This window comes from Corticium candelabrum, chromosome 17, assembly GCF_963422355.1.
Source record: "Corticium candelabrum chromosome 17, ooCorCand1.1, whole genome shotgun sequence".
Taxonomy (NCBI): Eukaryota; Metazoa; Porifera; class Homoscleromorpha; order Homosclerophorida; family Plakinidae; genus Corticium; species Corticium candelabrum.
The window spans coordinates 3,338,225-3,350,399 of NC_085101.1; the positions used below are offsets into that span (position 1 = coordinate 3,338,225).

At 40.9% G+C, this 12,175-nt stretch overlaps 1 protein-coding gene, 1 long non-coding RNA gene and 1 pseudogene across 2 annotated transcripts; 1 reads left to right on the forward strand and 2 right to left on the reverse strand.

Moving 5' to 3' along the window:
• Positions 1-1,599: 1,599 nt before the first annotated feature.
• LOC134192980 (uncharacterized) lies at positions 1,600-4,271 on the reverse strand (annotated as a pseudogene).
• A 2,093-nt stretch (positions 4,272-6,364) lies between these two features.
• Positions 6,365-7,755, reverse strand: LOC134192982 (proline-rich transmembrane protein 1-like). Its single transcript, XM_062661742.1, has 3 exons — positions 7,547-7,755; positions 7,364-7,465; positions 6,365-6,717 (listed from the first exon to the last, which is right to left on the reverse strand). Exons 1-3 carry the CDS (start codon positions 7,616-7,618, stop codon positions 6,526-6,528), a joined length of 366 nt encoding a protein of 121 aa, XP_062517726.1. The 5' UTR covers positions 7,619-7,755; the 3' UTR covers positions 6,365-6,525.
• A 174-nt stretch (positions 7,756-7,929) lies between these two features.
• LOC134193354 (uncharacterized) lies at positions 7,930-11,816 on the forward strand. The gene is made up of 5 exons (XR_009972058.1): positions 7,930-8,129; positions 8,200-9,216; positions 9,288-9,391; positions 9,466-9,519; positions 9,577-11,816. It is a non-coding gene; the product is annotated as an uncharacterized LOC134193354 (long non-coding RNA).
• Positions 11,817-12,175: the final 359 nt, after the last annotated feature.

Sequence of the window (12,175 nt, forward strand, 5' to 3'; positions counted from 1 at the left end):
TAGCTGGAGATCCGAATTTTGTGTTACGTGATGTTTTCAGGTGCATAGCAAGCACATTTGAAGTGATCGGGCCTAATGAGTGGTAGAAGGCGTGGTCATGTTATGTGCCAGCACACAACTAGCGTGCACTTTTTAAACTACACCAATTGATCTCTTTGTACATACCACAAGTTCTTAGTCTATTCTGACTGCCACAAAGTGGTCGTGGACAACTTGAAGATCCATACTATCTACTTCGTCTTTGTTTACACGAGGGCACAGTCACTGCCATAGCTGCCTAAAATTATTATTATTAGAGCGGCTTTGCTTGCTACTTACTCTAAATAAATATATTTATAAATAACTAGATTCATGCCCCATCCTTTGTACGGGCAATATACTGTAGCGTTCTGATGGAAGAAAGATGCATGCAGTATGTGGACACATCAGAATGACAGATGCAATCTTTGTGGCGAGGTTCCAGATCTCGTGACTGAATTTGAATCTTGCTCTTCTTGCTTTTTCGGTAGAAATCAACACACTCCCCGTGTAGCACTCTGTACAGGAAACGCGTAGGTTGGATTTGGTGCAAATGCAATCGGAATTTGAAGAGAAACGCAAGCGCTGGAAGAGTAAGTTCCATCGGCAAGAAATCAATTGCTTGAAGCTTTGTGAAGGACGGCGACACGTACAGTCTACATAGGACTGATGTGGGCGTGTGTTTGAATAAACTTCAATGTGTAGCGTTTGCATCAGTGATAAATTTTACACGGGAGTCAACCCCTCGAGGGGGATGTAGTGCATATTTTTTAAGTTTCTTTACACAATCCTTCCCCTTCTCGTGCCAATTGTGCATGCCGATTTCAGTTGCGAACCGACAAAAGACGTGGCCGCGTATCACGAATACACACACACACACACACACACACACACACACACACACACACACACACACACACACACACACACACACAATTTGAGCTTTATATATACTAGATATATTTATTCATCTGTATTACCTAAACGGGAAAAATTTGCCACTGGCAAAAGTCCATTTTTCCAAGCAAGTCGTGCCATGTCCAACCTTCTCCTACGTCGGCCCCTACTATGTATTTAACTGCAAATTAATTACTTGAAGCACTGAAGCATAAACCCCCGTTACAAAATCCTGGATTCATCAGTGAATGGTGCTGCATTAGCCTCATTCCCAGCTGGTGTATCCTAGTGAGGGACGACTTACAACAAGGATAGAGCTGTGAACTATTTTCTATTGTACTGTACGTTTATAGATCACAGAACGTATGTACTAGGCAAAGTTTAGAATGTGATAACGTTCTACTTTGCATAGCGTACCAATGGCCAACTTTCAACAGGATAAGTTGACTTCAATGCAAATTTTGATTACGCACATGGTGAAGTCAAAGTACAATAAAGGGTCGCTATCTGTACGTTTGAGTTTGCTATGTTAATTACCTGAGGCGTGAAAGGTCACGTGACATACAATCAACTGGACGACTTGCTCTGTCTCCTGCATAACACGTGACCAAATGGCAAATAGATAATGAAACTTATTTTTCTGTGAGTGAAATGTTTGCCACTACATTTCTATACAAACCAATAGGCAAAACACTAAAATCTCTTACTATTGAAATTAGGACCTTGACATTCAGTTTCAAGACTAATTGACCAAGAGTTTACTACAAATGTTTACTTGTACAATGTTCAAGCGTGCTCCATATGGCACTGTGTCATGTTGAATAGAGCCGATCCGTGAGCTGGCAACTTTTGATGCAGCTGGCATTTAACCTGCTCTCTTGCTCCGACAGCTGCACTGTGACTGATGATTCTCGATCGTCGAGATTAAAGAGAGCTACGAAGATTTCACCGTTGTGTCTGTGTGATGCCCATGCACTGTTAACCAGAAGGAGCCAACGTAAGACACACATTCATAGTTGTCTGATTTGAGTACAGCTGTTGAGTGGTGCCATCGTATGTCCATTTTTGATTGTCTTCATTGTTGCATGTCCACTTGTTGACGTTAGGACCGGTGAAGTCTGAGACGTACAGACAAGAACCGTTGAGTAACGATGTTATTGTACCATTATTGATCACATTCCACATATGGAAAAATACAAGACCCGGTATGCAATCACAAAATCTCTGCAGTGAAAGGGTTTGCAGACAAGACAGATGGAATGAGGGCCCAAAAATTCCAACGTTGGAGACTGGAGTCTGATAATCATGGTTTTCTGGTAAGCCTACACGCTGGCTCAATCTAGAGTTGCCCATTCCCACAAGGGGTGCATGAAGGCTCAGAGAGGACGTACCTTCAGTGTAGGCTTAGGATAGTTAATATCAAACTAATTTTATATCTACCTAATAGAATAGTTTTTCAAATTGTGTTATTTATTTATTTATTGCAAATTCTTAATTAATTAAACTAAGATTTCTAACATATTTTTGAATTTTGTAATCTCTAGACCCCGTCGATAATTACACAATCATATCATTGCTGTAAGGACAGTTGGTACAATGGAGGACCACCCACCAAAAACAATCGAGTCCATACACATATGGGTTAATTAATTTTTAACAGACTGCAATTTATAACAGCAACGTTTGCTGTATAATTGCTACTTGCAGAGACAACTAATTGATGAGCTAACACCAATTGTCATTTGTATGAATTTTTGGGGCAGACCGACTAATTATTTTGATGCGCAGATATTTTTGGTCATGAAATCCGAACCAATTAACTAACCTAAGAAAAAGTAAAAAGTAAAATTGATCATGTGACATTCAGTTCTCATTGCAGTGCCTTGAGAGATAACAAATGAACAGTAAAACGAAAGACACTGATGCACTGATGGAAAGTGGAAATAGTCGCTAGACCACATGCACTGTTAACATTTGCAGAGCCATCGATACCTACATGTAGGATGTATGTACCAAATCTTTATACAGCAAGCATAATGTCATGGCACATGCACACATCAAATTTTATTTTGGTCAAACTCAAAACAGGTCCAGCAAATTCGAGCATCAAATATTTAATTGGTCTGACCTTATTTGTCACAAAGCACCCAAACACTCTTTACATATTATTACACTATCAGTTAGCAATATGTATTCAAGGTCAATGCAATACAAAACTAAGACATTGGATGATTTCTCACCTGATTTTTACCTCTACTGCAGCCACTAGTCGGGTCTTTACACACAGAATGGCTCTGACGTTAGCTCTATTGTCTTTATCGCAGTCGCAAACAGTTAGACAGTAGACAAACAGACGAGACGTTATCGTTCAATTTTTGTTTATTACCCAATGTTAAGCACCATTTGCTTGCAATAGATAAAGTTGAATGATAATGTTGAATCCAATTGGCGGATTGCTTTCCTACAGAATTTTAATGTGATGAGAACCCACAAATGCTGTATGGTACGTCCTCACTTCAGTGATGTGTCGACTGCATTGACTGTTGTTGCCATATTGATTCATTTGTAAAACGGCTTTGTCAGTAAACCGAGCACGAACGAGTCGTTACGAAGAGACGGTAGATCTCCACCCATAATGAGAGGATTTCGAAAAATGGACCTAAACAGCATGAACACCGGGTTGCATCCCAATATATTGATTGATGACTTGGATACATGCAAGTCATGTTTGTGACTCACTACAGAGTCATCACTGTCCTCTCTTCATCGCGGGTTAAGTTAGACATCCGAGGTGCTCCGTGGCTTCCGTGGATTGCGAGATGTTCGAAAGGCAACATATCGAGGCCGGGATACCATAGATGACCAATCACATTTGGAGCGAAGTTTGGAGCGGTTTCGCATGCTATCTCAATTAAATGCTCTTCACTGCCTCACTCACCATTTCCAACTCATTAACCGTACGCGGATTATACGCACAGTCCATCTTGATAAAGTCAATACCCCACTCCGTGTGCAATTGCACAAGCGAGTTGTAGTACGCTCTTCCGGCTGCATTGTCTTTCACTCCATACATGTCAGTTCCTACACCATCAAGACAAAGACCTCGATCAAACCGGATTGAATACATATTTTTAACAATTTGTTGATGTCATTCCTAATAAATTATCTAGTCCAACACAACTCATTGAGAACATGCCATAAACACAGTGATGTGTTATCGGCTGCATCACGAGCTGTGAAATTTGTCCCATAGATTGGTGTGTTCTTCGTGACAGCAACTCGAGGGATGCCCCTCATCACATGAGTACCGAACTTTAATCCCAAATTGTGAATATACTCGCTCATTCCTCTAAATCCTCTTCCGTCTCCTTAGTCGGTAGTAGCCATCCGTACTTGTCCATAAGCAGTTAATCGGAGCAATTCAATCCCAAGACAAACCAACCATAATCGACCGCTATGTATTCATAATCATGTGCAGGTAAGTGTTGAGCCATGAAGTCTGCATTCGTTTGCAAAGTGTTTTCCGTTGCGGAACATACGTAGCTGTCAATAACAGATTCGAAACAAACAGTTAAATAGTGTCTGTATTTTGTATTGTGCTAATAGGTACACACAATACTAAAACAAGTGGTTACTTGTACACTCAGTGATGGTATGGCTATGGAGGGGCTAGGCCCTTCTGAAATTTTATGGTATAGTGCACCTAAAGTTGTTCGACCAGCCCTTTATGAGTAAACCCGGATTGAATGAATAGTGTGACATAGACTTCCAGTATGGTAATGGCGTGCAGTGTAGCTATAGGGGTTCTGGGGGGAACATGCCCCACAATTTTAACCATCAACATCTATTGTAGCTCTAAGTAAGATGTCTTGCGAGTTCTTGTTTCTAGCCTTCCCTTCCAGGGTTTTCCTAGGCAACCCTCAACTTGCGACCACTACAATTTTGCTGGTCATGTGACTAAGTAGACTGTTTTTCATGTTTGTTTCTTGTACAGATGTGACATCTCATAGCGATTAGCGTACAAGTCAGGTGGTGATGGCAGTCCCATTCATATCTCCTATCCCTAACCTCTTAGACTAAGTTTACTTACCTTTAGGAAAGTTTAGATAATAATTATTTATACCAACAAACAGTCGTGCACAGATGCATGCATTTATTAATTTAAAAAAAAAATTGCTGATACAGCTGAAGCTCTGCAATTAGCATTGTAGGTATAGTGCGAGATGCACAAGATCTAGTCACAATTGATTGTGCATGCAGATAAAAAATTTTGTCGGCCAAGTAGAAAGATCTAGATTATGCAGTTGCAGGTGACACTTTTCCACACAATGACAGAGAAATGATGCTAGAGAAAGCTCCCGATGAGGTTGACTTCTCCATCAATCAATTAATTAATTAATAACCAAAACTGTTGCATTCTTAGAACTTATGAAAAGCCGAAACTGATTTTTGGTTTGCAAAAAAATTGCAAGTATTCTAAAAGTGGTGCTTGTATTGTGTCCCTCTCCCCCTTCTCCTCCTTCCCCTTCCCCTCTCCTCCCCCATCTCCCCCTGACTTACAAAGCCTGACTATGCAATGTCTGCATTCATATTAATTATTCAAGATATTAGCACAGTTGTACTCTATGATCACGTATGAGCACACAGAAATCAAATCAGGCAAATCTTGTTTGCAAATTGATAGTAACCTTAGTGGTAACACCGAAGATAGAAGCAGTAGAATAGCCTCACGAGCCAAGTCTTCCTCGATGCTCACTGTGCGACCTCACCTCCTCTCACATGCAAGCAGGCGAACAGCACATGAGGCCGCACAGTGAGCACGGAGGAAGGATTGGCTCGTGAGGCTAGCAGTAGAGTGTAGATTAACAGCCAGATAGTTGTAATAGATCTAATTAGAGTAGGTGGCAAACCAACACAGAAGAAACGAGATTAGGCAAAAGGCATACCAGCGCATGCACGAATTAGACTCAGTCCTCCTTGTAAAACACGTGGACTGGACACAGACAGAACAAGAAGCACGTGCTAAAACACGTGGACTGGGTACCAGTCTATGTGCGAATATCATTCTAGATCCATCATTCTTACCGAAACTATCCATCCTCATGGAGGAACACCCTGATAAAGAGAAGCATCGACGATTGCTATTAGTAAGTCAAGTAGCACCGCGATGAAGACAAAAGGACACATGTGACGTGTACACACAGTTTGTAGCTTGTAAGGAAACCAGACATGACTGTGCGAGGAGTCTGGTACACAAGGCTTTCCATATTTTTAGTTATAGTTTTGCCTGCCTTGCCCTGTCTTTCAAAACATGTGTACGCTTGTACCATAGAAAACGTGTAAGGTGAGCACTTTCCACTGTTGATAAATGTAATATAACTGCAATAAATTAGTGAATTAATTAATTAATCAACAAGAAAACATGTGAAGGGTGCCATCATTTGCAATATTGGTTACTGATGGTGTTATTGTATACGTCAAAACACTTACATCAAACTAAATTTTAACACTGGATGCCTAACTGTCTAACACCATAGTAACAAAATGCTATCACCCAGCCACACCTTATCAAAGACTACACAAAGTCACACTTATTTACACTAAAAAGTGTCAACATTTTCCCTCTCTCTCTTCGATAGAATTGCAAAACGTTGCAGCAATAAGTGCAATGATGACAGCGACAAACGTAGCTACAATGTAGATGACTAATCCAATAGTAATACCAACGAAGCTTAGGGCCCGAGCCCACCTAGATGCTTTCCTGGCAGAAACAATGTCACCCTGTGACAACTTGTCTCGAGCCTGCAAGAACAAAGTAAGATATGTCCATTAAACGATCGACATAAAACTATGCCTTCATGCTGCATTGCATCCATGCAGTAAAAGTGTCTGTCAAATTGGTATTAATTTGTAACTGCAGATATAGCTTAATTAAATTGATTAATTTTGTTGGTATCTCATCTGCTACAGTAAGTGTACTCCATGAGACATCCAGTATCACACAACACAATCACATGATAAAATGAAAGTAAAGAGCAAGAAAAGTGCAATAAGAACCGACATACACACACACACACACACACACACACACACACACACACACACACACACACACACACACACACACACACACACACACACACACACACACACACACACACACACACACACACACACCACGCACACACACGCACATGCACGCACACCACACACACGCGCATGCACACACACACACACACACACACACACACACACACAGGACCAGAAATAGGTCACCTGTTCTATAATTTGCAGCCACAAAATACGAAATTCAATAAATCTATAAATGCCGACAATGATATCAAAATATTAAGAAGAAAAAATACAAATCAAAGTTAAAAACAATATCCGGGACTCAACAGTGATAGCATAAAACGTCATACCGGTAACCTGACCCCAAAAAACTGACCATCAGAGACATGTAGACGGCGATGATTCCTAACGGCCAAAAGCAGCAAACAAGCATGAGAATGGAGAGCATCAGGAAGTCTTGAGGAGGTTCCTCGACGACCTACCACACAAAATTAACTATAAAAATCGTAAAAGACACGAACTAGCTAGATAGCCAGAAATTATTGTTGAATGGGCTAACATAGACAACCGCTGTTGGTTGAGAAATTGCTACAGGTGATTGCTCCAAACGTTCCTTCTCAACAGCTGCCATAGCCGTACTGTACACAGTGTAGTGTATTATTGAGTCCCGGACTATTGGGCGATGACGAAATTGTGCAGCGGAAATATGCGGTGTAGACCGGTAGTGACCACTAGAAACTGGTTACGCTACTGATACTGATGGTAATGTACAAGGACGTGTAATGCCATCATGCGAGAGACCATCCCCATAGCACTGTTTCAGTTTCTTCGCTCCCTCTCTGACATAGCTAGCGCACGTTACACGGATACTCCGACATGCGAATTTTTTTTGGGGGCCCCGTTGGGTGTGGCTTTAGCTGTTCCCGTATGCACTTCCTCGCGGTTTGCAGTGGTCTGGTAGTACGAGGCTCGGCAGTCAATGGACATCTTGCAACCGCGATTTTGACATAAACGAAGTGCTCTCTTTTTGCGCACCTTTGGAGCAGTAACCTGCGCCGTTTATTGAAAGGGGGCCTCAGTTTTTGTCGTCTGCTGAACGTGGTTTTCTCGGCACAAATCAACTTCAATAAATTAGACGACAGGTAAAGTCATTTATAATTACTATTCTTCGCAGTTAAGCAAATTTTTATTTTTCATAAAATCTTTTTTCAGGTGCGATTTATGCGTCAATATTGACACTGTTGCATGCACTGCATACATCAAATCATGTACTATTTATTGCAAATTTATTTCCTGTGTGCAATTAATTAAATAATATGCAGAAAAGTGCAAAGTACTCAGGTAATTTAATTCTATTTCACAACTACTAAGTTACTAAAAAGATTTATTAACAGATAAACACTCTAATAGGGTAGTATACAATTAAAATAACAGCATATGATATGTGTGTGTACACAATATTTACTAAGCATTATCTAGTTGGATAAACACGTACACAAAATAATGTACTCTAATAATCATTACTAATCGGATCATTTAATGTAAACAACATACTAATTACTAATGCATAGAATATGATGATGATGATGACGACATATTGATAACACTGCTGGTTGTCACACAGCTATTATTGAGGTAATCTATATTTAGAGCTAACATTGGTTTAAATTAAATTATGTTAATTAATTTAAGTTAAGTTGATGGTATCAGTCATTGTGTTGTGACACTTATAGGTGTATACATTGGATATGCATTTTGCCAACTGGCATTAGATTTCAAACTAGGCATTGGTTGTTATATGGTTGGTGACATGAATGACAGTAACTGAGTTACATAATTAGTATACTGTGGTGTGTGTGTGTGTGTGTGTGTGTGTGTGTGTGTGTGTGTGTGTGTGTGTGTGTGTGTGTGTGTGTGTGTGTGTGTGTGTGTGTGTGTGTGTGTGTGTGTATTCATATGGCTGTTTACTCAATTGGAAAAGTGTCATCTCATAGCATTGGTACATTCAAGACACATGAATGCATGAACTACTATCGTCCTAGCAATGATGAGATAGAGGATAATTTCTTGGACAAGAAACTCCCATCTTTGCCTCATTTGATTCTAGTGTATATATTGAGTAACTGGTATTTCATTGGGGTGGACAAGGTCTGTGACTGTTGTTGTCGACAAGAACTGTCTGGCTTGCTGCATTCTGGGTGTTCTGACCATTACTAATGGCCATGTGAAGTACGGTATTTGTTACTCTGCATGTTAATGTGGCAGCTATGGCAGAACCTAACATCTGTGGTTGTACTTAGAAATGTGAGAGCGTTACCTGGGCCATCAAGCTACACCTGGTACTGAAATAATCCAGGTAGCCAAGCATGGTGTTTGTCCTTTTGTTGGCTATGTCACATTACTGGTATGTTTAATATGGATATTTGTGATAACCATTTGCCTGTCTTGAATCTGTGTACTTTGATGATACAACTGTAGGTTGATGACACTTGAAAGACACCATGTATTTGAGACAATAGCAAAATCAACATGGTGAGGCAAAATGACCCATAAGAGAAATGGTAGAATTAAAGCACAATTGTTATGCAGGTCCTTAATACTTCTAAAATGATCTGTTGCCAGCCAGCTGACAGTTGTTTGGCTGAAATTCTTTGTCAACATTATTAATTAACAAGGAGTTGATGTCTGCTACTTGTTATGAGTTCATTTGAAGCCATGCTCTAACTAGAAGAAGGAGTCATGATCAGTGAAACCTGCACTGCCTCTCTCCCTGCATTCAACACAGTCCACATCACGTTTACCACGGCCTTCCTCAAGTTTACAATCACCTATTTCAGACACAACATTGTCACCATCAACTTCGTCATCGCCTGCACCACCTGCTGGTGTACGTCAGCCTCTATCTCCAGCCGCTGGCTCCAGTAACTGCCCTGCTGCCAGACCTAGTGCTGTTTAAGCTTGTGCTGCAGTTCAATCTGCTGTTGAACGTGGTCTCGTTCAGCTCGTTTCTTCTATGCAAACTGTTCCTGATGTTCGACCTTCTCAACCTGCAGCACAAGCTACCAACTCAATAACTGATGCCCCGGCATCATACCAAGTTTGATGGAACCAAGTTGACAATTGGACACCCATTCGTTTATACATGGGGCCAGTTGTCGGGCCAACTTTCTATGACAAAACCAGCACTCCACTGTCCATCTTTTTGAAGATCTTTGATGAGGAGGTGTGGGAGTTCATGCAGGCACAAGAACCCGACAAGCACAAGACACAATGGCAAGATGTGACAGCAGAGGAGCTGAAATGTTACATTGGTCTTGTTATTGCCATGGGCCTCGTCAAGAAACCTTGAGTGAAAGACTATTGGCAGAAAGACTACGAAGCACTTGTGACAGGGATATCTCAGGTCATTTCAAGAGACAGGTTTTTTGCCATCTCAAGATACTTACTATGTATGTGTGTGACAAGATCAATAAGCCAGCATATGATTCCCCATACTATGACAAACTATACAAAATCCGATTCGTAGGTGAACTTCTGACCCGCAAGCACCACCCATTATTCAACATTGGGCCAGAAGTCACAATCGACAAAGCGAATGTGCCATACAAAGGAAGGATCGGATTCAAACAATATATGAGAGATAAACCAACGAAATGGGGAACCAAGGTCTGGACACTAAGCGATGCCAAACTGGGTATGTCTACCGCGATATTGTCTACACCGGTAAGAGCATCGACGGCCTTCGGCAGGGTAGCCTGGGCAACAGAGTTGTCTGTGGCCTCCTTCGAGGATTCGAAGGATCAGGCCTCCGTGTTTACGCAGACAACTTTTACACAAGCCTCGAGCTGTGCCTTCATTTTCTAGATAATGGAATATACTCATGCCGTGCCATCAGGAAGAACAGCAAGGGGTTTCCACCAGAGCTGCAACTGACTACGGCTCAGGAGATTTGCACACAGATGGGCACTATCAACTGCAGGAGATTCGGTTCTGTGTGTGACGTGGATGGACAAACGGTTGGTGAGAGTGATGTGTACTGTCCACCCTCTCAAAGAAAGCGATCAGTGGTGTAAATTACGACGATACAGAGGACACAGCCCAACGATTGCTGACTGCCTCGTCGCAGTTCAGGATTACAACATTTTTATGAGAGATGTGGATAGGAGTGACCAACTGATCACTCTCTACAATGGGGTCTGGCGAACCAAGAAGTTGTGGAAACGGCTCGTTTATCACGATCTTGAGACGCAGCTCCTCAATACATTCATGCTTTACAAGGCCATCATCAACCGAAAAGGGCCGTTTCTTCGCTTCAAATTACAACTGGTTGATCAATTGACTAGAGGTAGAAGCTTTAGGAAAGGCAGGTGTAGACCATACGTGTACCCTGTGACAACTCGGATTGATAGAAGTCGTGGGCACATGCTTAATTACAGAGAGAGCACGAAGCTGCATTGCAAAGTGTGTTCACGGAAACTCCAGGAAGCTGGTTTCCTATCAGACCGCACCACGAAGGTAACTACGTATTGTAATATTTGTGAAGTAACTTTGTGTTCCATGCCTAAGAGACAATGTTTTTAAAATATCACACAAGAAAAATACTGGTTATTATAAGTTGTCGTTGTTGTCGTTGTTGTTGTAGTCATTGTTGTTGTTGTTGTTGTTGTTGTTGTTGTAGTCATTGTTGTTGTGGTTGTTGTATATTTCTAAGTTGTTTGTGTTTCACCTAGTTTTTATAGCTTTCAAGTGTTTTTGAAGTTTTCAAATGTTGCTATAATTGATAATTTTTGTAATCTTCAAAGTTATCAGAGTTTCATATGTTCAGTATATATCTGTTCACTTGGTTCACTGAAAACTGTTCACCAGAAGTTGCATATGGTGCCAAAATGATTGTAGCACAATCTAAAGATTCAAACAGTAGGGATAAACCTAACCAGTTGAGAAAGTGTTGTAAGCACCAGTGTTTGTAGAAAGTTGGATTATTACCAAAGTGTGTGTCATCAAAGTTAACTGTCTCTGATGACCCTATTTATGTAGCTCAAACAGACAATACACTATGCAAAATCACACAGGGACAAAGCAGAGTTGTGCATTTTTTGTCCTTTTTCTGTACATATCCTGTCAAGTGTCACAAAACCGGACAAAGCACGGAAAGTATAATTTTAGTTGAGAATGTGTTCTAACTATC